This window comes from Culex quinquefasciatus, chromosome 2 (genome assembly GCF_015732765.1).
Source record: "Culex quinquefasciatus strain JHB chromosome 2, VPISU_Cqui_1.0_pri_paternal, whole genome shotgun sequence".
In the NCBI taxonomy this organism is placed as follows: domain Eukaryota; kingdom Metazoa; phylum Arthropoda; class Insecta; order Diptera; family Culicidae; genus Culex; species Culex quinquefasciatus.
The window spans coordinates 149,237,666-149,260,373 of NC_051862.1; the positions used below are offsets into that span (position 1 = coordinate 149,237,666).

Sequence of the window (22,708 nt, forward strand, 5' to 3'; positions counted from 1 at the left end):
TTCGATAGGTCAACTGCAGGGTGACGACTTTGAGAAATTACAAAAAAATACAAAAATACCAAAATTTAAAAAAATACTAGAATACTAAAGACTAACATATTAAAATACTAAAACACTAAAAAACTAAAATACTAAAATACTACAATACTAAAATACTAAAATACTAAAATACTAAAATACTAAAATACTAAAATACTAAAATACTAAAATACTAAAATACTAAAATACTAAAATACTAAAATACTAAAATACTAAAATACTAAAATACTAAAATACTAAAATACTAAAATACTAAAATACTAAAATACTAAAATACTAAAATGCTAAAATACTAAAATACTAAAATACTAAAATACTAAAATACTAAAATACTAAAATACTAAAATACTAAAATACTAAAATGCTAAAATACTAAAATGCTAAAATACTAAAATACTAAAATACTAAAATACTAAAATACTAAAACTAAAATGCTAAAATACTAAAATACTAAAATACTAAAATACTAAAATACTAAAATACTAAAATACTAAAATACTAAAATACTAAAATACTAAAATGCTAAAATACTAAAATACTAAAATGCTAAAATGCTAAAATACTAAAATACTAAAATACTAAAAATGCTAAAATGCTCAAATACTCAAATACTAAAATAATAAAATAAAATGCTAAAATACTAAAGATGCTAAAATTCTAAAATGCTAAAACACTAAAATGCTAAAATACTAAAATACTAAAATACTAAAATACTAAAATACTAAAATACTAAAATACTAAAATACTAAATACTAAAATACTCAAATACTAAAATACTAAAATACTAAAATACTAAAATAAAATACTAAAATACTAAAACACTAAAATACTAAAATACTAAAATACTAAAATACTAAAATACTAAAATACTAAAATTCTAAAATACTAAAATACTAAAATACTAAAATACTAAAATACTAAAATACTAAAATACTAAAATACTAAAATACTAAATACTAAAATACTAAAATACTAAAATGCTAAAATGCTAAAATGCTAAAATACTAAAATGCTAAAATGCTAAAATACTAAAATACTAAAACTAAAATACTAAAATACTAAAATACTAAAATACTAAAATACTAAAATACTAAAATGCTAAAATACTAAAATGCTAAAATGCTAAAATGCTAAAATACTCAAATGCTAAAATACTAAAATACTAAAATACTAAAATACTAAAATACTAAAATACTAAAATACTAAAATACTAAAATACTAAAATACTAAAATACTAAAATACTAAAATAATAAAATACTGAAATACTAAAATACTAAAATACTAAAATACTAAAATACTAAAATACTTAAATACTAAAATACTAAAATACTAAAATACTAAAATACTAAAATACTAAAATACTAAAATACTAAAATACTAAAACACTAAAATACTAACAGTTTTTGAATCACAATGGATAAGTTTCCAACAAGACTAGCAAATTGCCAATTAAACGAGAAATCTCTGATTAAAAACCTTTAAAAAAAATGAAAGCACCCGACGCCCCTGACAAACCTTTCATTCCGTCACATGAGTTATGCTTTCTCAAAATAAAACCAAGAAAATCGAGTGAAAAGCGGACACCACCACGTGAAATGATGGAAAGCTTCTTCTGAATCAAATCGGTATAGGTGGCAGCACAAATGAAAAATCCCCTTTTTCCAACAAGTACGAGTTTTCTTCGTCTTGCTGGTTTCGAGTGTATAATAAAGTGAACCGATTTATATGTATCTCTGCTCAAACTGCCTCGTCGAGCTGTCCTGCGAGTTATTATCGAGATTAAATCTTTTGGCAAACAATAATAACTTGTCGGAGCAGAGCAGTCAGCGGTGGTTCCACCTGGTGGTGACGCTCGATAAGACACCACTTCTACAGATGGCGGCTGGCCATTGGCACCGGCCGACCTCCACAACCTGAGTGATTTTATTTTTTTGTTAATACAGACAGCAGCGCAAATATCGCACCACCAGGAGGAGAGCCTTCTTTTTATCGATCCGAGCCTTTTATGGACTTGTCGGAGTGTCGGAACAGGACCGACGACGGCAAAAGGTTGGTTGTTTGCCAAAACGTCAAGACTCGAGCCATCAAGCCGGAGAGTTTACGCAAAGTTCATTCACGAAAGACGCAGGGGTTTATCGAATGTTTATTATGGGGTAAGGAAATGGATGTCAAAGTCGAGGTTATGTGGCAGGGTAGCATATTACCAAATCGCGACCGATATTTGGCTCAGAATCGATCGAATGTAATTCGAGGCAAAGGAGGCACGATGGGGGCAATAAATTAATATCGGAGGAAAGACGTTTCGTAATTCTGCCAGTTTAGGGAAACTGTTGCCCTCCCTGATGGGTAATAGGGATGGGTCTATTGGGGTTTGAACCTAACAAGGTTGGGGTAATTTGACAGGCTTGGAACCGGAGATAGTGTAACGCGTTCAGTAGGACACCTATACTAAAAAAAACACGATGGGAATATTACATCTGGGAAGGGTGTCGAATTTGTGAACATTGAAATGTTTTCAAAATCATCAACATTTTTTTCGATTACGCTGTAGATGTTTTCAAAATTGACAACATTGTTGTTCAAAATTGATTTTTTTGACAACATAGAGTTACCGGATAAGCTTGCAGGATATCTATCCGTATACACTAGGGTGCCCAGAATACGGGACTTTTTCTCAAAACCTCGCTCCACAAGCTGAATATTGATCCTTGAGCTATTTTAGGACTCTGGGCCAAATATGAGCAAAATCGGTTAACATTTACCCATTGATACTTGGGGGTGAAGTTTGTATGGGAAAAATCGAAAAAATGTATGGAAAACCCAATTTTCTTACAATTTGGTCTACACGGTGCGCTACTTACATCCAAATATTCCCAAAAGTGAGATTCTCATTGGAAATTTAATGCTCTACAACTTTGTAGAACATACCAAAGCTGTAAAACTTAATCCTGAAAAGTTATTAGCGATTTAAAAAAAAATCATTTTTGTATGAAAAACATTTTTTTCACCAACTTTAGGTTCGGGTATCAATGGGTTAATCTCAACCAATTTCGCTCAAAATTTGCACAGATGCTTAAAATAACCCAAAAAACCGTTTTCCGCTTGTGGAGCAGGGGGTCATTTTTTCTGGGCACCCTAGTATACACTTATTGTTTAGTTTTTCATGAGATTTATTGTATTTTGTTATGGAATAAATCTATTTTTTTAAACAATGTAAAATTGAATTTGCCATCGAAAAGTACTTTGCAGAAATTTGACAAAGTGTATCGTTTTTGAGATATGACCACTTGAAATTTAAGTTTTTTAGATTAAAAAAATGTGCCCATTTCTGAAAATATTTTTTCGAAAAGCTCAAAAAATTTCGACTAAGTTGTAGGCCTATGGACTTTTCAGAAAAATAGGCACACGGAAAAAAAATTGCCGGTTTTCTTAAATAACATTTTTTTTCAAAAAAATTAATTTCCCCAATGTCCGTACTTTTTTATTTTTAAAATATGTTTATATTATTTTTATGTTATTAAGGAACAAAAAATTGCAAAAAATTGAGAGTTATGTTTTTTTTTTGAAAAAAAAAAGTTTTTTCAGCAAAAAAAACTACCAAAACCTTTTTTGACATAAATTTTTAATGTAAAATCTAATTTTTGAGATATGGCCACATACAGTTTGATTAAAATTGCAGTTTTTCGAGTTTCAAAAATAGTGCCCATGAGAGACCATTTCTGAACATTCTGAAAAATATTTTGGAATCAAGACTTTCATTTCGTAAGGGCCAAATTTTCAATATTAGACTTTAATCAGCAACCAGAAATCCAATGTTAAATGTTTCTTCGACGATATTTAAGTAATTTTTTTGTGCTTTTTAAAAAAAAGTATTTTTAGAAATGTTCTCCCTGGGATTTATTTTCGCAAAACTGCAATTTTATTCAAACTGTTAGTGACCATATCTCGAAAATTTTATTTTACATTAAAAATTGTAGTCAAAAAAGGTTTTGGTATAATTTTTTTTTTTTTCAAAATGATTTTTTTCAATAAAAACATGATTTTCATGAAGTTGCGGATATTGTTTTGTTAAAAAAATACGGACACTGAAATTTAATGTTTGTGAAAAAAAACTTATTTTTTTTCGGTGTGTCTATTTTTTCTGAAAAATCCTTAGTAAAGCCTATAACTTTGCCGAGGACACCAAATCGATTAGATTATTCCTGAAAAAGATACTGATTTTCAAATGTTTATGCAGCAATTCCATTTGAAAAGAGCCTAAACCGAAAAAAAAGTTCTCCGATCGGGCTCAAATTTTTTTCTGGGGGTTCCTTGGCCAAAATAATTAGACCCGTATATTTTTTTTGTTTGGCCATTAGGGTGACTTACATCTTTCTAGGGTGGTTCGAAAAATGGCAATTTTCGTTATTTTTCGTAAAAACCACTTTTTTCAAAAAATCACATCTCCGCGTCATTTCATCCGATTTTAGCTGTATACACGCAAAAGAAAGGTGATTAGTTTGGCTATTTGAAAAAAATGTAAGAAGTTTCAAAAATCTAGCTTAACATTTGAAAAAGTCGTATGAAAACTTAAAATGGCGTTTGGTCGTGTCTGGACCAAAGACCCTATGTCTGAAAATATTTTTATCGGATTCCTTGGAAAATTTCACAAAACATATTAAAAATTGGCGATGTCGAAACGTACGTTTCCGAGATATGTTTTTTTGAAAATAAAAACTAAGATTTTCGACGCACCACGCGCAAAATGTATTAAGAGAAGAATAATGAGAGCGAAAAGTGTGATTAACATTGAAAAATTTAAATAATATGCTCAATACTAATAGTGCAACTCCCAAGCCTTCCAAAAAAGTTGGAACGATAACTTCAACTCACTGGTTCTCGGGCATAACTCAACCAATCGGGAAAACTAAGTTTTTATTTTCAGAAAATCATATCTCGGAAACGTACCGTTTCACATCGCCAATTTTTTGATAACTTAAGTGAAATTTTCCGAGGAATCCGATAAAAATATTTTCAGACATAGGCTCTTTGGTCCAGACACGGTCAAAACGCCATTTTAAGTTTTTATGCGACTTTTTCAAAAGTTTAGCTAGATTTTTGAAACTTTTTACTACTTTTTTCAAATAGCCAAACTAATCACCTTTCTTTTGCGTCTAAGACAGCTAAAATCGGATGAAATGACGCGGAGATATGATTTTTTGAAGAAAGTGGTTTTTACGAAAAATGACAAAATCTGCCATTTTTCGAACGACCCTAGAAAGATGTAGGTCACCCTAATGGCCAAACAAAAAAATACGGGTCGCATTATTTTGTCCAAGGAACCCCCAGAAAAATTTTGAGCCCGATCGGAGAACTTTTTTTTTCGGTTTAGGCTCTTTTCAAATGGAATTGCTGTACACATAATGTACCTTTTTTATGGACAGCTGCCAAAATTGTATGGAACCTTGTATGGGTGAACCAGTGACACAAAATCGCTTCTCTGGTCATAGGGAAGGCCCCCAAAAAGTTTGTACATCTGAAAACATCAAAAAATGTACTACAAAAATAAAAACAGTCAGTCCTACTGCGTTATATTTAGCGAAGAGAGCATTATGTGAACGGTTCACATTTCACAAAACCTGCAGGGGGAAAGACGAAATAAATGTGGCATTCCGTACCAAATGCTTAAGTTTGTTGTAGGTTATGTTTAGCGTGGTATCTAAAGTGGTTTTATATATTAAAGAAATATAACAAATATCAACAATTATTTAACTAAGTTTTTTAAATAACCACAATTATACCTTCATATTATAAAAAAAAAAGTTAAACCTATAATTAATACAAAAAAACTAACTTAATCCACCTATGTGGTTGGAGCCTTCCTCACAACAATGGCTGTACACAAGTTTCATCTATTTTTTAGATCCGGTTTCCAAAAAGTATCGATATCACTGAAGTGGCCATATCTCGAGACAAGGTTGCCAGATCTTCAATGTTTTGGACTCGTTGGAAAGGTCTTTTGATAACCTAACCAACGATGGGTCGGATGATGGACCCGGACATAGTTTACATACAGTTAAGTGAGATCCAAATATATGTGAAAACACATTTTTATACATAACTTTTGAATTACTTATCGAAACTTCAATCTGTATAAAACTCGATCTATGGGACCCTAAACCAAGTCGAATGCAACAAGTTCGGGTCAAATCGGTTCAGCCAGTGCCGAGAAACATGAGCTAGTTTGTTGGTCACATACATACATACACACACACATACACACACACATACACACACACATACACACACACACATACACACAGACATTTGTTCAGTTTTCGATTCTGAGTCGATATGTATACATGAAGGTGGGTCTACGACGTTGTTATACGAAGTTCATTATTAGAGCAGGATTATAGCCTTACCTCAGTGAGGAAGGCAAAAAAACAATTTAAATTTTCTAAGAATTGCATGCCTTGAGATAACGATCTTTTCTGCATTAAAATAGCCAAGTTTTTTTCTGTAGCTGCGTGCAACAACTGTCAAACTTCTCCTTTATTGCTGCAGCAAAAAAAAAAACCAAATCGGATTGTGGCACACGCCGCAGCAACGCGTGCTCCGTGCCGGTTGATATCTCGTATTTTTTTTTATCTTCCTCTCTATGGTCTGCTCTACTCTACCACCACATTGCTTTATTAAAGTTCACGTTCATCAGGTGAAGGAGAGAAAACCCCCCATCTACCGGGTTAGTTGGTCGACCGGCACTGATAGGACCGACGCGCGCGATGACGGGGACCAGTTTAAATGTAAACAAACTTTGTGGCCCAGCCGTAGTCACAGGGGTGGCGCTTCATTTATACCAATTCGTAAAGGGCACCCTGTTGCACTGTGAAAAATTTGATGAAAATTTGTGGCACTAATTTTTCATATTTGATTTCTTTCAAAATACTTAAGTTAAAAGAATCTAGTTCTAAATTTTCGTAACGAATTTATAAAGATTTTTTTCAGTGTAGGTTTATCTTGACTTTTGATGGTTTTGGAGTTTATTTTTTATAAACTTAATGTTCGCTGCTCAGGGCAGTCCGCAATCAAATAAGAATGCTGGTTAGCATGCAATCGAGTTTAATCATACACCTCTTTGTAAAGTTGGACTTGTTTTGTGGAAAAGCTGTTGAGCGTTCGAACTACCCTTTGTGGCCGAAGGTCGTGGCGTTAGTGCAATAAAAATGAAAGCTGGACCCAGTGAATAATCGCAGAATGAATCTATCGAGAACGAGGTTGCAACGCTCAGCTGAGAACTTTACAGTGCAGTTCTAAGTTATATGAGGAATTTAGTGGGAAGTGCTCTGATGACCTACTAGTTATTGAGAACTTTTTGAGTCACTTAGAAAAATGACCCAACAATGAAATCTTCTATCTTGCGTACTTGGGGTGACAACCATTTATCCGCAACGCTTCATTAGAATGATTTATCAACCACTAAACACTAAACACGAACCACCGTTGACCCACAAAAGAGATTAGATTAGATCTGCGATTCCGGCTTCAACAAACCGTCGCGTCGCAAGTAGTGTTCAGTTGTTCAGTCAGCTGCAACTATACAGGGTTGTATAGAGTCACTTCTTCACGTTCGGTGTCTTGTGCTAATCCACTTTGCCGCATGCCCTGCCCATTAATCATGACGTTGCTGAATTCGTTGTGAAATCTCACTTTCTATCCAGCGCTCGCGGACGACACAAAGCACAACAATGTTTGGAGGTTTTTGTTTGGAAAACTGGCACTAATGAAGGGACTTTGTCAGTTGTTATTAAGTTGATTGATTTCGAAATGGTGTTTCATTAGGTTTAAACTACATTTTTCTCTATAATCCTTATTTAATCAATTAACGCTGGAACGCCCAAAGTTTGTCCAACTTTCACGGATGCCCAAGCCGCCCAAAAAGTTGGAACAATGTGTGGTGATTTTGATTGTAAAAAATGACGATTGTTCAGATAGAGGTCTGCAAAATTTCACTGGAAACAAGAATCGTCCAGATTGGTTGAGTTATGCCCGAGAACCAGTGAGTTGAAGTTATCGCTCCAACTTTTTTGGGAGGCTTGGGAGTTGCAATGTTAATGGAATAAACTATTAGTATTGAGCATATTATCTTATTTAAATTTTTCAATGTTAATCACACTTTTTGCTCTCATTACACCCAAACGGCGGTCGCATGATTGTGATGCATGGCGGCATGAAAGTATATCAGAATCTGCATGAAAACTGTCCTCATGCATTTTTGCGATATAGGGGAATGAGATTTTTGCCCGTTACCGACAATTATCGACATTACCGACGGCTTTTTGGTTGTATTTCACTAAAAAAAACCCTTAACAGAACGAGGATTGAACCACCAACTTCTTGGTTATTGATCCGAAACGCTAACACTGCGCCATGGACGCATGATGAAATGTGAGTGAAAGAGCACCAACATATTCTTCTCTTTGGAGTGTTGCTCGAGGACGGGCCAGCATTATAGGGACGTGGCGTTACATCGTGCTGCCACCTGGTTTTTTTAAGCGCAAGAGTGTAAAAGTGCTGAGTCATCGTCTAAAAATGGACGGCGTCCTATCTCGCCCAGCAAAATGAAGTCGATAAAGTAGTCAGTTTCGATGCGAAAAAGTGGAAAACGTGGTCTAAAAATAGCGACGCCATCCTCCTATTGTGTTGGTGAGAACTGCAGATCGCTGAAATGTTTACACGCGGGCAAAAATGATCTACGGGCTTGCTGCAAAAAGTGTTATGAAATGTGACATTTCCTGTAGCAAATCCAATGTTGCAGGTTTTGAGATGTATTTTTCCTTTGGGTGTATTGTTCTCTTAATACATTTTGAAACTGACTTGTTTTTGCCTTACTTGCCTCCATAAAATATTGTTCTTCAAATTCTTATTATTGATTTTTGACAATTGCAATTTTCAACATATTAATTTTTTTTAGCACGGTTTATTATTTTATTTTTTCAAAACTTCTAATTGAAACATAAAAAAATCGTCGTGTTTCAATTGATTTCGTTGTGCTCCATTAATTTCAATCGAAAAAATAATTGAAACATATAAACTGCCCGTTTCCGCATAATCGCAAATAAATGTGTTCCCCTCATAAAGTCACGTTTTAAAATTTCTTGATTAATTTTTTTGCTTGGATTTTCCGAAGGTTTGCTTGCTTTGCTTCGTAGATTGTATCATTAGCTGGAAATTTTGATTTGAATGTTATTCGGTCCAAATATATTTTCCAGCCTTTTTTTCTATTCTTTTGTATGTTTTTTAATCATTTTGTGCATAATATTTTGAAGTTTTGTTTTCATTTTCACGAAGGCTTGAATAAGAAATCGAATCATATTTGTAATTAATAATTTTTTAATAATTCTTTACAAATCGTTTTAGTGTGTGTATTTTTTTTGGCTCAAACATTTTGGGTACGTGAAAAATCAAAAATCTGTACCTTTTGGAAGATTTTTTTGATTGATTTGGTGTTTTGGTAAAAAAGGTGCAGGTGGTTATGTTACACATGACCAGTATGACAAAGAACTTTGCAAGATGATCGTTGAAATTTTCGATTAGAATGTCCGGTTCAAATTGCCCCATGATTCCCTTATAATTACACAAGACAACTCTTTTGTGAATAGTTTCAAGACATAACATCAACGTCCTAAGGGGACGGAAATTGCAAATGGAGCTGCAATAGAAATCAAGGTGAAATCAATCGACTTTCCCTCACCACTCGAAAGTTATCAAGATGCGGTAATGTTTTTGCAAGGCTGTTGCAAGCAATTGGCAGCAGCAAAGTAAATTTCAACAGCAAACATTAAAACTGCCCTTTCCAGGGCTCTAATTGATTACGAAATAGTTATTCTACATTTTCAGAAACAGATTTTCGCCGCGGCACAATAAAAAGGCAATCCATAAAGTTTGATACCCATATTGCCTCAACTCTTATGGTTCGGCAAATGTCCCCCCACCGGAACATCCCCGGGGCCTCCGGATTGTGCCCACTCCTGCCGAAATTTTAAATTTCATGTCCAATATCAGAATCCATGATGTTTGATACCCATATTGCCTCAACTCTTATGGTTCGGCAAATGTCCCCCTATTGGAACATCCCCGGTGCCTCCAGATTGTGGCCACTACTGCCGAAATTTCAAATTTCATGTCCAGTATCAAAAACCATAAAATTTGATACCCATATTGCCCCAACTCTTTTGGTTCAGCAAATGTCCCCCCTTCGGAACATCCGCGGGGCCTCCGGCCACTCCGGATTGTGGTCACGACTGCCGAAACGTTAAATTTCATGTCCAGTATCAAAAACCATAAACTTTATCGCAACCACAACCAACTTGACCCAAAGGGAACTGGTTCTCGATCAACACGGAGACTCCTTCTTGATGCCGTTAACCGGAGCCTTCCGGGTGAAGATCAGCAGTAGCGTGGCTCACGGATATATGAAAAAGACAAAAGTGTTCAATTTCGAACGCCTCGACCGAAATTTTGTAGCATTATAACCGCAGAAGCTAGCCTGAAATTTTGAGCGCATTTTGTTAATGTTTAGTTGTTCCACTCTTAATCTGAAGTTATAAAGAAATTTCAATAAATTTAATTTATTTATTTTCAACTTTTTGACTCTTCTTCGAGAAAGTTTTCCTATGCCGTATGATTTTTTTCAGAATAGAGGTTTCTCATAGGTTTTGATCCGGGGAACAACTTTGTTGAACATCGCAAAGCGCTAGGAATTAATCCCGGAAAGATACAGACAAATTTTTAGAGAACGTTGAACTTTGTTTCCGTACTCCAAAAAATATCCTGTATCTTTTCGGGATCAATTACTAGCGCTTTGCGATGTTCTAAAGTTGTTCCCGGATCAAAACTATAAGAAACCTGAGAATAGGAAATTTTGATTGGGTTTTGGGAAACTTTCTCTATGAAGAGGTTAAAAGTGAAAATTTCCCATAGTAAATTTTTAGAAGTTCCATACTAACTTCAGGCCAATGGTGGAAGTACTAAACCTTAACCAAATACGCTCAAAATTTCAGGTTATGTTCTGGGGCCATATTGCTACAAAATTCCGGTCGAGGCGTTCGAAATTGAACACTTTTGTCTTTTTCATATATCCGTGAGCCACGCTAATCATCAGCTTGACCACATCGGTCCCTTACGTTCTTCCTTGATGGCCTGCAGCGACAATCCGTCCCGTTCCTGCGACGGCCCGAGGCATTTCGGCGACCTCTCCACGTCGTTGACCGGGGGAAATTTCTGCTGTCCCTTCTGATTCTGCAACTGCCACTCGATGTTGACTCCTCGGCTGTCAGAAAATTATGAGTTTGAGTGGAGGTGATTTTAGATACATCAATCTCACGTCTCTCGGAGAGGATGATCGGGAAATGTTTGTTTAACCAATCAGCGTGAAGGAAAAGGAGGGGAAGTCTGCGAAGAGGGGGAATCGCCACGTAACGATTTCGCTTCGCAAAAATTTGGGTTCCGATCTTTTTATTCATTCTCTTTACACATACTAAACACCACCTAGAGCACCAAACAGTGCGTAGCAAGTGTATTTGTAGCAAGAAAGCGCCATCGACTGTGGATTTGCTCGTGTGTGTGTAGTAAACCACACTAAACTTGTGTTCGCGGAACCACACTAATATCGACAATCGATTTTCCCCAAGATCGATCGGATGAGCAAACTCGTGAAGGGTAGTTGCACAGTAGAAACCAGGCGCACACAAATGAAGCTCCCCAGCCCGTTTGTGTGTATGCGTTGATAATTTGGTGCTCTTTCAAGCCCCAAACTTGCCACTCGATTTCCCTTCCGCACACACAAACACTCACTACCGTACCCAACCAGATTTTTAAAGGATACTCTTTCGTGTGAATTGGCCCTGAAAAGGGCCATTTTAACGTCCTATCCTATGACGATGATAAAACCATGCGATGATGACACTCCAAGTTGCCGGCAATTTTCCCTCCCGCGCCTGCTCTGCCTCTCTTTCCAATTTTTCAATTCTCTCCTTCCTCTCGCCGGCTCTGCTGTGCTGCTGCTGCTGCTGCTGCTGCTTCTCGATCCTACTCGTGCAAAGCTTCGGACTCGTTTGAGCTTCGACCGGCGGCGCGGCGCTCTTTTATAACCTCGCTTGGCTGGGACGGCTCGACGTTTTCGAAGCGTGGCCGAGAGCAAAATTTGCTAAGTGCTAGATACTTGAATCTGATTAATGTGTTCGGGAAATGTTGCGCTCAACCAATCAGCGACCGGGATTTTCCCGGTCTGAATTTTTATTTTTCATTTTAACTTTTGAGTACTTTAACAAAGTTTTAACAACTTTATGAGGTAGTCAACTTGTACTTTAAGACATCCCCTTTCGTTTGGTGGGTAGAACATACAGATTACTTGAATGGGGTGGAAGATATAAGCATTTAAAAGACTACACAATTTCGTTACACTTTCGCTTCTCGAAATTTTGGATTGACACCCGTAGACAGTGCCCTTAGGACAAAGTTCTTTGTCAAAAATAGGTTGATGAGGACTGTTCAGAACAAATAAGTAGGGGAGAGTGGGGAGACTTGATCCCCGGGGACACTTGATCCCAAGTCTGTATCTCGTCAGCATGTGGGTTAAAAAATTAGCTTTGTTCTAGAAAGTTGTTCGAAATTGACTAAAATTCATTGTAAGAAAACAAAGAAAAAAAATAAAAAATGTTTAGATTGAGTTACACACAATTTTCTTAAAAGTGCTGCAATAAACCTCCAAGAGATCTTTTTTCTTTGTTTTGATATGTATAGAAAACACTCAAAATTTATTCAAAAAATATTTTTTATACTCGAATAGTTTGATAAACTTATCAACCCATAAGCATTTGACGTTTAATTTATCGTCATACTATTTTACAATCAATTGTTTAGAAAAGTACGTTTAGGGAGACTTGATCCCTGCATTTTTACAGTCACTTGAATTAGCCTCAAGCTTAATTAATTGGGTTGGGTTTTCGTGCATAGTTTCCTTTAGGATAGTTGTACATAACTTACTGCAGTTTAAATCATTTTTCAAATGTTTTTTAAACAAAAAATACCAGCTTTTGTAAACATGCTCAATTTTGGTCTAAAAAAGAATATTTTAAGTTTTTAAAAAATTTACATACTAAACTTGTTATATTTTGAACACAAACATACAGATTTTATGTGAAATTGCTGTAATTTATAAAAAATTAAAAGTTTGGATGAATAAAAAACATTTTGCATAAGATTTCTTCAAAATGTTGAAAGGGGGATCAAGTTACCCCTAACATTTTGAAAATGCCGGTTTAAAATATTTTTTTAAACACTTGGCATGATTCGAAGAGTTCTTCTGATGAAATACCCTTATCATTAAAACATAATTGAATGTTTAAGCTTTCATTTTATGCAAAAAGTTTAAAGTTTTGTAAGAAATTGACAAAGTTATGGGAGATACAAAAAAGGGGATCAAGTCTCCCCACTCCCCACCCTACACACAAAAAATACCGATTCTAATTTTTTCAGCAAAAAAAAGTATTTCCTTAAATCTTTTTTTTTATTTTTGTTTTTTTTTATGTTTTATTAAGGGGACAAAACCAGCAATTTTTGAGCCGGTTAGGCTAATTTTGAATATCTGACTTTTCAGGAATATATTTGAGATTTTTTTTTCATCTAGAAAGTTGTTTAGCTCGCCATTTCAAGCAACGTTTTAAAATACACCAAAATTTTATCTCGCAATCTACGCCTTCTAATCGACTTCTATATCAGGGTTGTTACGGAGAAGTCGAAAAAAAATCCGCGCCAAATCCGCGCTATCCGCGCGAAACGCGCCCAGGCTTGCCACAAATACAGATTTTTCAGCACAGGCCCGAAACACAAACGAATTTTTTTTTACAGTTAAAATAAATTTGAGAAGTTTTTGTTTAATTGGTCAAAAAGATAAACATTGTTAGCATCTTTTGGCATGTTCAGTTTTTAGTAAGAATATTATTCTTTAAAGTTATACTCGATTGAGTGTTTGGTATGTGCCAAAAAAATCTGTATTTGTGGCAAGCCTGAACGCGCCATCCGCGCGATCCGCGCCGTCCGTAACAACCCTGTATATCGACGTTAGAAAATGGTGGGTTGTTTGGGTGAGACCTAAAAAACTTCAATTTTCATGTTTCTTTTTCTTTAAGCCGCTGTATCTCAAAAACCAGAGGTCCAATCTTCAATGTCTCTTAGACAATTTCATAGCAAATTCTCTGAACTTTTTAAAAAAAAAATCAGAAATGGTCACTTATCGTCACTATTTAAAAAAAAATCCAAAAACTGCAAATATTTCGTTAAAACAAACTTTTGGTGGCTATGTCTTGGAAACGGAGCCCTTTATAAAAAAAAATCTGTAGAATACTTTTAAATTCAAATTCAATTTTACATAAAAGATTGAGGTTTTTTTTTGTACAAAATTTCGATTTTTTGACCATACTTCTCTATAGCTAAAAGTTGCGAGTTTTTGTCCCCTAAAACATATCAAAAAATCTCGAAACTCAAAAGTTACAGCTGTTTGAATATTTACGTACCATTTTTGTATGGGCAGCTGTCAAAATTGTGTGGAGACATGTAGACTTGAACCGACGATACAAAATAGCTTTGTTGGTCATAGGGAAGGCCCTTACAAAGTTTGAAAAAATACAAATAAATTCCATTTCCGGTCTTGGTAGAGAATTTGTCAGGGGTTTTAATTTAAACTTTCATTTGAAGATGTACCTATTTTTTATAAGGGAAAATTTGTTGGGACCACCCTAAAGAATTTAGAAAATTGTCCAGCTATATGTTTTTCCATGTAATTTAGCCCACTGAATCTGAATCTGCCCTCAGAATTGAGCAAAAGAGTCAAAATAGCGATTTTTGGTAATATTTTGGGTAAAATTATCATTACCAATTTTCTGAAAATCCATTTTCAAGTTATTTTTGCGATCTGGCCTACACAGCAAAAAATTGTGTAAATTTGGAAGTTTTGTTTATAAAATTATCGATTTATACTGGATTCGAAGCACGAATCACAAGTTTTCACATTTTACATGAGATTTGTTCAACATAAATTTGGAGATTTTTTATAATTGTGTTTCAAAAACACATATTATTTATTATTTACAAACATATTTAACCTTCTCCTAGTGAAAAAATGCACAAAAAATCCGAAAATGTATTCCGTTATCCGATTTAAAATAATGTTCATTGAGAAAATCAGGACACTTTGAGAAGTTTAAAATAATGGCTTTCATCAACCTTTTAACTGACTAATTTGATGAAAAGTTTTTTAGGTACTTTGAACACTTTTCTACCACGGTCAGTTTGATTCTAAACAATTCCGTACGTATTTTAATTGTACTCTTCATTTTGCGGAAAAATCGCAAACCTATCAAAGTCACCCCGTTTTTCGGTATTTGTACACTAAATTTAACACTTACGTGGAAAAATTCATTTTGTAACATTTTGCAATATTTCTATTTGCCTTCTGATACTTATACTGAAGATTTTAATTGGTCTGACAAAAATAATAACACATCATGTTTTGACAAATTTTATGACAGAATTAGCTGTCAAAAAACTAAAATAATTACATCTGAAGGTATAAAATCGACATAATAAGGTTCATTGCTTTCCTTTTTAAACTTGTGAGTTAAGATAGACCGATCGCGGATGTTAACAAGCTCAAAAAAAAAACATAATTATTTTTAACGCCTCCAAACTCAGCAAAATCATTCATCATCCCACTTAGCATGAGAAAAAAAACTGTTCCTTTCACTAATTTCCCAACCGCTATAATTTCGCACATTGCCTCAAAACCATGCGTTGCTGTGCGGTCATTTGCGGATTTGTTTTTTTTTCGCAGCACTTCCCCACGTCCATATACTTACCTACTAAAACTTAACAAACTCATCATTATGGGTTCCGCCACGCGGTTTGGCCCCGAGTTTGCGTGACACTGCCCTACCGACTAGGTTCCGCCAATTTGTTTGGCCAAGGTGTCGTCGTCGTCGTCGTCGTATTTGGAGCGAAAGTAAAAGTGTCGGTAAAAATAATAATATCAATCAGCACTGTCAGTATATGGTTGAATCATTTACGTGAAGATGGCACTGTTAGGGTGACGAGACGCAACGATTCATTTGGAATAGCGAACATTTTTCCTCAATCTCTCTTGTCACCCTAATGTCATTACAGTCACCCTGACTTTGCCGAGCGGGACATGGATGGTCAGTTACGTCGTCGTCCCCAGTACGTGCCAGAGATTTTTGCAAACGAAGTGTTGATGATTTGCTCCAGTTGCATATATCAAATGACAACCGGGCACGATTATTGCCGCCTGATGTGAATTTACTATCGAGCACCGAGCTTGTTACGTAAAAACTGCAATCGAGACACTAATGAAACTCCGTCTTTTTCTTCTTTTCCGCAGTTGAAATAACGACCGTGGCAGGCCCACCCGGCCTCCAGCGGCCGGAGGAGGACACCGTCGACGAAGCGCCCGTTGGCCAACGGCGGAACAACGGAACGACGCCACCGACGACGACCGGCGCCGGGATGGAGGTGAGCAACCACACGGCGTCGACGCTGAGCAGGAGCAACAGCCGGACGAGCTCCAACAGCGAGCTGGAGAAGGAACTGATCGACCTGGAGATCAGCGGCAATGGTGGCGGAAACGGCAGCATCCACAACAAGTCCAGCACACTCAAGAAACGGATCTCAAGCAGCCGGACGCCGGCCAAGAAGGCGAAGCGGGTGCGGTTTTTTCGGAACGGTGACCGGTTCTACACGGGCAGCACCATACCGGTGTCGGGGGAGCGGTATAGGTGAGTTATTTTTTAAAGCGTTTTCGCCAATCGACAGTCATCCCACATATTCGGAACACTTTTGTAATAATTGGTCAATAGCAGACAAAATGCATCTTTTCTGGTGACCCTACTATTTTTAGGACCTTTATTTTTTCATTCTCTTGCTATTTCACCAGTAAAAGTAGTAATTTTATAACAACAAACTGCATTTCAAGACTAATTCATTCGGAGCAGCAAAACACTGCCTCCCAGGGGCGCCGACTAGTCCAAAATGTTGGGGGGGCACGATTGTTTTCGAAATCGATAGGTAAGAGTGGGGATTAGATGTTTATGTTTGTTGTATATCACGAATTTTAATAATTTTATTACGATGTGATACGGATTTTTTTCATCCGGAATCCATTTTATTTAGAAGTTTATAATTTATTAAAACTTGATTGAGAATGTTAATTGGGGGGAATTTTTCATATGTTTGGAATGCGAATTTATTCTCATTGGCATATTCTTAGTTATTTTCTAGAAGAAACAGTCAATAATAAAAATTATCAGATATTTAGAAATTCAACAATACAAATATTCTAAAAATAAAAACAAAAGTAAAAACAAAAATTTAGAACTTCAGAAATTTAAGAATACAAATACACATTTAAAAAACATCAATTTTTCAAATCTGAAATTTACAAAAAAATAACAGATACACCAAATTCAATATTCCAAAATTAAAAAAAAATAATGCAAAGAAACCTCTCTTTATTTCTGAAAGCATCAAAAAGCGTTTTGTAGATCAGAACCTACAACCTACAAATTGCTTTTAAAAGATTGCAAAAATGTTGCGTCGTTCCAGAGAAATTTACAAATTAGAAAAACGTAACGCATCGTATAAAAAGAGTTTAAACTGTGGTATGAAAAAATTCTAGGGTTAAAAAAACTCATGGCTTGAAAATAATCAGAAATTTAGAAATAACAATAAAATTAAATGTTTAAAAAAATCAAGAATTTCAAAATTATGATACATCAATTAATTTATTAGGAATTTAAGAATTGAAGAATTTAAGAATTTAAGAATTTAAGATTTAAGAATTTAAGCATTTAAGAATTTAAGAATTTTTGAATTTAAGAATTTAAGAATTTAAGAATTTAAGAATTTAAGAATTTAAGAATTTAAGAATTTAAGAATTTAAGAATTTAAGAATTTAAGAATTTAAGAATTTAAGAATTTAAGAATTTAAGAATTTAAGAATTTAAGAATTAAAGAATTTAATTTTCTATTTTTGAAACGATGGTATTTTTCGGCTCAAATTGGTATAGAACGATTAACAAATGTATTTGAAATCTTTTCAAATCTTTTCTAAAATTACTAAAAAAAACTATTGAATTTATCAGCATTTTTGTAAATGTAAAAATGACCATTTTGAAAAGTGTTTCAGTCTATATTCGCTAAATCCTGATCTACAATGGCAAATCGCAGAATGTTGCGCTTGAAAACTTGATGATTGTTTTCGCAAGAGTTTGCGTAAGTTTGATTGTAGATAAGGTGCTATGGAAAAAGTACATTGGTTTTGTTTTTGAAACAACATCCACAGATATAAATCATATGAGCAAATCCGTAAAATCTATGTTGACGACATCTCTCAAATCATATACCGATGCCTCTGTGATCTTGTACTAAGCTTACTGTTTTTCCTAGAGAGCACAGTGGTATAGATAAAACGTTGTCGGTTTATAAAAAAAAAATGCTTCTAAATCCAGAAAATTGTAAACGATTTTGTTCAAAAAATTTCAGCGATTTCGAAAACAACAAATAATTTTGAGCTATTTTACGGATTCACTTACAAGAATTCTATCCGTGTGTACAAAAAATGTTCCATTAAGTTTTAGGTATTATTTTTAATTATTTATGTGTTTTTTTTATATTTGAAATAAAAATATTTTTCTTCCAAAATTTCTGGGGGGGGCACAATGTATGGGCTGCCCCCCCCAGCCAAATTTTAGGGGGGGCAAAAAGTACCGTGCCCCCCCAGAGTCGGCGCCCCTGGCTCCATATTGCCTGTTCCATGATTGTGGGATGTTTTTGTACCTCCCACAATTGAGAGATTCGACAGAAACGTGCACGCATCCTGGTGGCGAGTAGAAGCACTACGCAACGATGTTCAGAATGACAGCGTGCTTGGAAATATTAATTTTTTTTTGCAGTTTTTGATTTTTATCTCCTTTAAATATATTTTAACGTCGATGAAAGTTATTGTAAAGTGTGGCAATCGCATAAACGAATTGAATGATGTATAAATCATAGACACTGAGTTAATTTGTCATGTTTTTTCGTCAAATTTACCAAAAAGATCTTTTGAAAAATTGATTTAAATAAGATTTATTTGATTGATAATGCTCCTTATGTGTGTATTATTGATAGAACAAACTATTAGAGTCATATTACAGCATAATTACAATAATTTTCTCAAAAAATTGTAAGTTATTCGAATTTTTCCAAAAATTTCCAAAAAATCACAAAAATGCATTTTTAAGGTCAATATTTTGGTCAAACGGGAAGAAAAGTAAAGTTTAAACACTTTTACATAATATTTCATCATTACTTTTAACTTTTGCAACATTTAACTCAAGTTATCTAAAATATCAATCATCTTTTTAGAAAAATCGTTTAGATAAAATACCAGTCACATTTAATCACTACAAATCACCACGCATTATGATCGTTAGCAAAATTGCCACACTTTGCAATACCCCACTTTTCTGAAAATGCTTGATTTTTCATTATAAACGCGATTTTTCCCTAAAAACTGCTCAAACTGTATGGGAGCTGTCATTCCGAACACCGCTGGAACAACAGCGAACCTAGCGGAAAAAAACGTCGTCGAATTCTTCAATTGTGGAACACCTGAATTCGACTGATATTTTCGTTGCTTTCAGTGTGTGAAGTCATTATTTTGTAACAAATATGTACTCCTAAGAGAATCATAGTTTGTTTACATCTGTTAGAAAAAAGGGTTCCGAATTTGTGGATTTCGTGGGTCAATGTTTTTCTTTCAAAATTTGATATAAAACGTCAAAATTTACAGTCGGTCAATACATCAATCAAAAGATCTCAAGAAAAGCTTTCTCATGAAGGTTAAAGCAAATCATTATGTTCAATTATCGATTTCCTATGATTTTTTGAACGTTGGCCGATCTGTAAAATGTTCGGAATATGAGGGACGACTGTATTTTTTTTTGTTTTTGATATAACTTTGTTCATGTATTTCCTCAGCAATTCCATTTGAAAAGAGCCTGGACCGAAAAAAAAAGTTCTTCGATCGGGCTCAAAATGTTTCTGGGGGTTCCTTACCCGAAATAATTAGACCCGTAATTTTTTGTTTGACCGTTAGGGTGATCTACACCGTGCTAGGGTGGTCCCAAAAACGGCAACTCCGTGCTATTTCACCCGATTTCAGCTGTCTTAGACGCAAACGAAAGGTGATTAGTTTGTCTTTCGCAATTCGCAATGTTCAATGTAAGAACGGGCCTTGACCGATCTTATGCACTACCCTAGCAACATTTTAGGTTTTAAGTAGGCCATAAAAGCTTATTTAGGCCGTATGCGGGTTTTCAGAACCATGATAAAACCTGTATGTTTAAAAATGTTACTAGGGTAGGTTCCCGACGAACACACACTGCCCTTACACCTACATCTCACCCTTGCTCTGAGTCAGTACGAGCAACACGCTAGAACACGCTTTGAGTGTTCGTGCCAGGCATGCACACCTTCTTTTCCGGTTACGCATTTTAACTCGGCCGGGGGTGGTACATTAAGTAGGGTTTGATGTAAGTATAAGCGCCTAACCATCTATAGTGTGCCTATCAACTTTCATTAAAGCAAAAACTGTTTTATTTTTTGTTTGAATTCAAAAACTTGTTGTTATTTTACTGTGTATTGTTTTCTCCTGAAATCTTTCCTAGTGTTGTGTCGTGTTTATACGTTGCTATTTCTTTTGTCGCGGTGTTTTGTTACAATTTTTGGTCTTAAGCATGTTATAAAAGTTTACCAAAAATACAATAGTAATATTTGTGTTAATCCTTTAACCATTCCATAAATTGAGTAAGGGCTCAAACCTCACTTGTTTGAAAAAAAGGGTGAAGATTGAAAACAATAGACAGTAAAAAAGAATTTATTTTATAAAAATCAAGTATCAATAGTAAGAGAATGATGAGCGTATTTTGAAGAACAAAAATGAGAAGCTAGATGTATTAGGTGTAAAATTAAACAATAGTTAATAAATAGAGATACAAAACAAGCTTAGATTATAGTAATGATAATTTATAGGACAGATAAAGAATTATTCAAATAAATAAATTCGCAATAAAATCAAAAAAGATTAGATGATAATGACTTGATAAATAGACTTGATATTACTAGTACATTAAGGAAAAGTATATTTTTAAGGAAAAAAAACAAAACAAAGTTTGTTACAGCAGTATCAATTGATAGAAAAGAGTGAAAAAGCTTTGAGCGATAAGAGAATCAAAAGTTAGTAAAATTAAAATCAAATGTTGGATATTAAATTGAAGAATCAGTGAAGAATTGGGAATCAAAAAAGCAAAATAAATATAGGAGATAGGTGGTAGCTGAGAATGAAGAAAAGAGAAACCCCGTTGTGCGATGTTTCAGATACATCCACAGCAGTTGACTCGACATACTGCGAATCAAAACAATACCGTCTACAATCACAAATTACTTCCCTTTCCCACATTGTCGCGCCCCTTTCTTTTAGCCGTCTCGACTCTGACCCGCGGTGGTCAAAGGTTTACGATCCGTTTCCACAGGTCACCAGCTAGGTCATCATGAAAACCAAGCCAACGTGGAGGTAAGAAAATAGGACACTCGCAAGGAACCAGAGCTATACTGTTCTGATCAAGATAATTCGGATGATCTAACAGAACTACGGATGTAGTTAGTTACGCTCCTTCCAGGAGCACGCAACAAGGTCAGTGCCATTGCATGCTCTTAGGTATCAATCCTTGGCCTTGGTGATTACAGTAGTTGTTCGGTAACTGGGCTGAGAACGTAGCCCAGTCATCGAATGCTGTTCGCTAACTGGGCTGAACGAAAAATAACGAGGGGACTACCGATGCATAATATTTATTTGATGAAATATAAAAATAAAAGTTACTCAAAATTGTTTACAATGATTACTTTTCATATTTCTTTTATTGTGACTTGAAATTACATAAAAGTTTGAACAAAGTTTTTTTATTTGTTGACCATGATTTTTGCATCCATTAACCCCTCGGTGATTTCGGTTTGTTTTGGTTTTTTGACGTTTGTCTGCTTTTTAACTGGGCTACGGCCCAGTTATCGAGCGCCCAGTTAAACAACGCCCAGTTACCGAACAACTACTGTAGTTTGTCTTTGAAGGAAAAATAATTCGAGATCCGGAAAAAAACAGCAAAACATTTGAAAATGTCGTATGAAAACTAAAAATGGCGTTTGGCCGTGTCTGGACCAAAGAGGAAAAATGGAGAAAACGAGAAAACACTAAAACTGCGATAACTTTAAAATTTAAGCGATAACCTATACATTTTTGGGTACCAAAATTTTCGTTATTGGAAGACGCAATGACGGTCCGACCCCTTTCATTTTTATAGATTTTTAATTAGACACGTTTTTAAGTTTTTCTAGCTCAAACCCGTAAATAAATTGAAATTTTGTGTCAAAGGGACTTTTGTGTAAAATTGGACGCCCAAAAAACGTATTATTCATTAAAACAGGTTATAAAATATCTTTAATATTGCTGCCATTTCTCGTTATTCAACTGTGGAATAATCCAGAAAATTTGAAGGATCTCTTTTTATTGTGTAACAAAGA

At 34.8% G+C, this 22,708-nt stretch overlaps 1 protein-coding gene across 3 annotated transcripts in view; it reads left to right on the top strand.

Moving 5' to 3' along the window:
• LOC6038937 (serine/threonine-protein kinase GL21140) overlaps positions 1–22,708 on the top strand; it is a 103,495-nt gene that overhangs the window by 69,135 nt on the left and 11,652 nt on the right. For all 3 annotated transcript variants that reach the window (XM_038252314.1, XM_038252313.1, XM_038252312.1), the window contains exon 2: positions 16,476–16,869. In XM_038252314.1, the coding sequence (XP_038108242.1) occupies positions 16,601–16,869 (269 nt within the window). In that variant the 5' untranslated portion in view covers positions 16,476–16,600. The remainder of the gene's footprint in view (positions 1–16,475; positions 16,870–22,708) is intronic.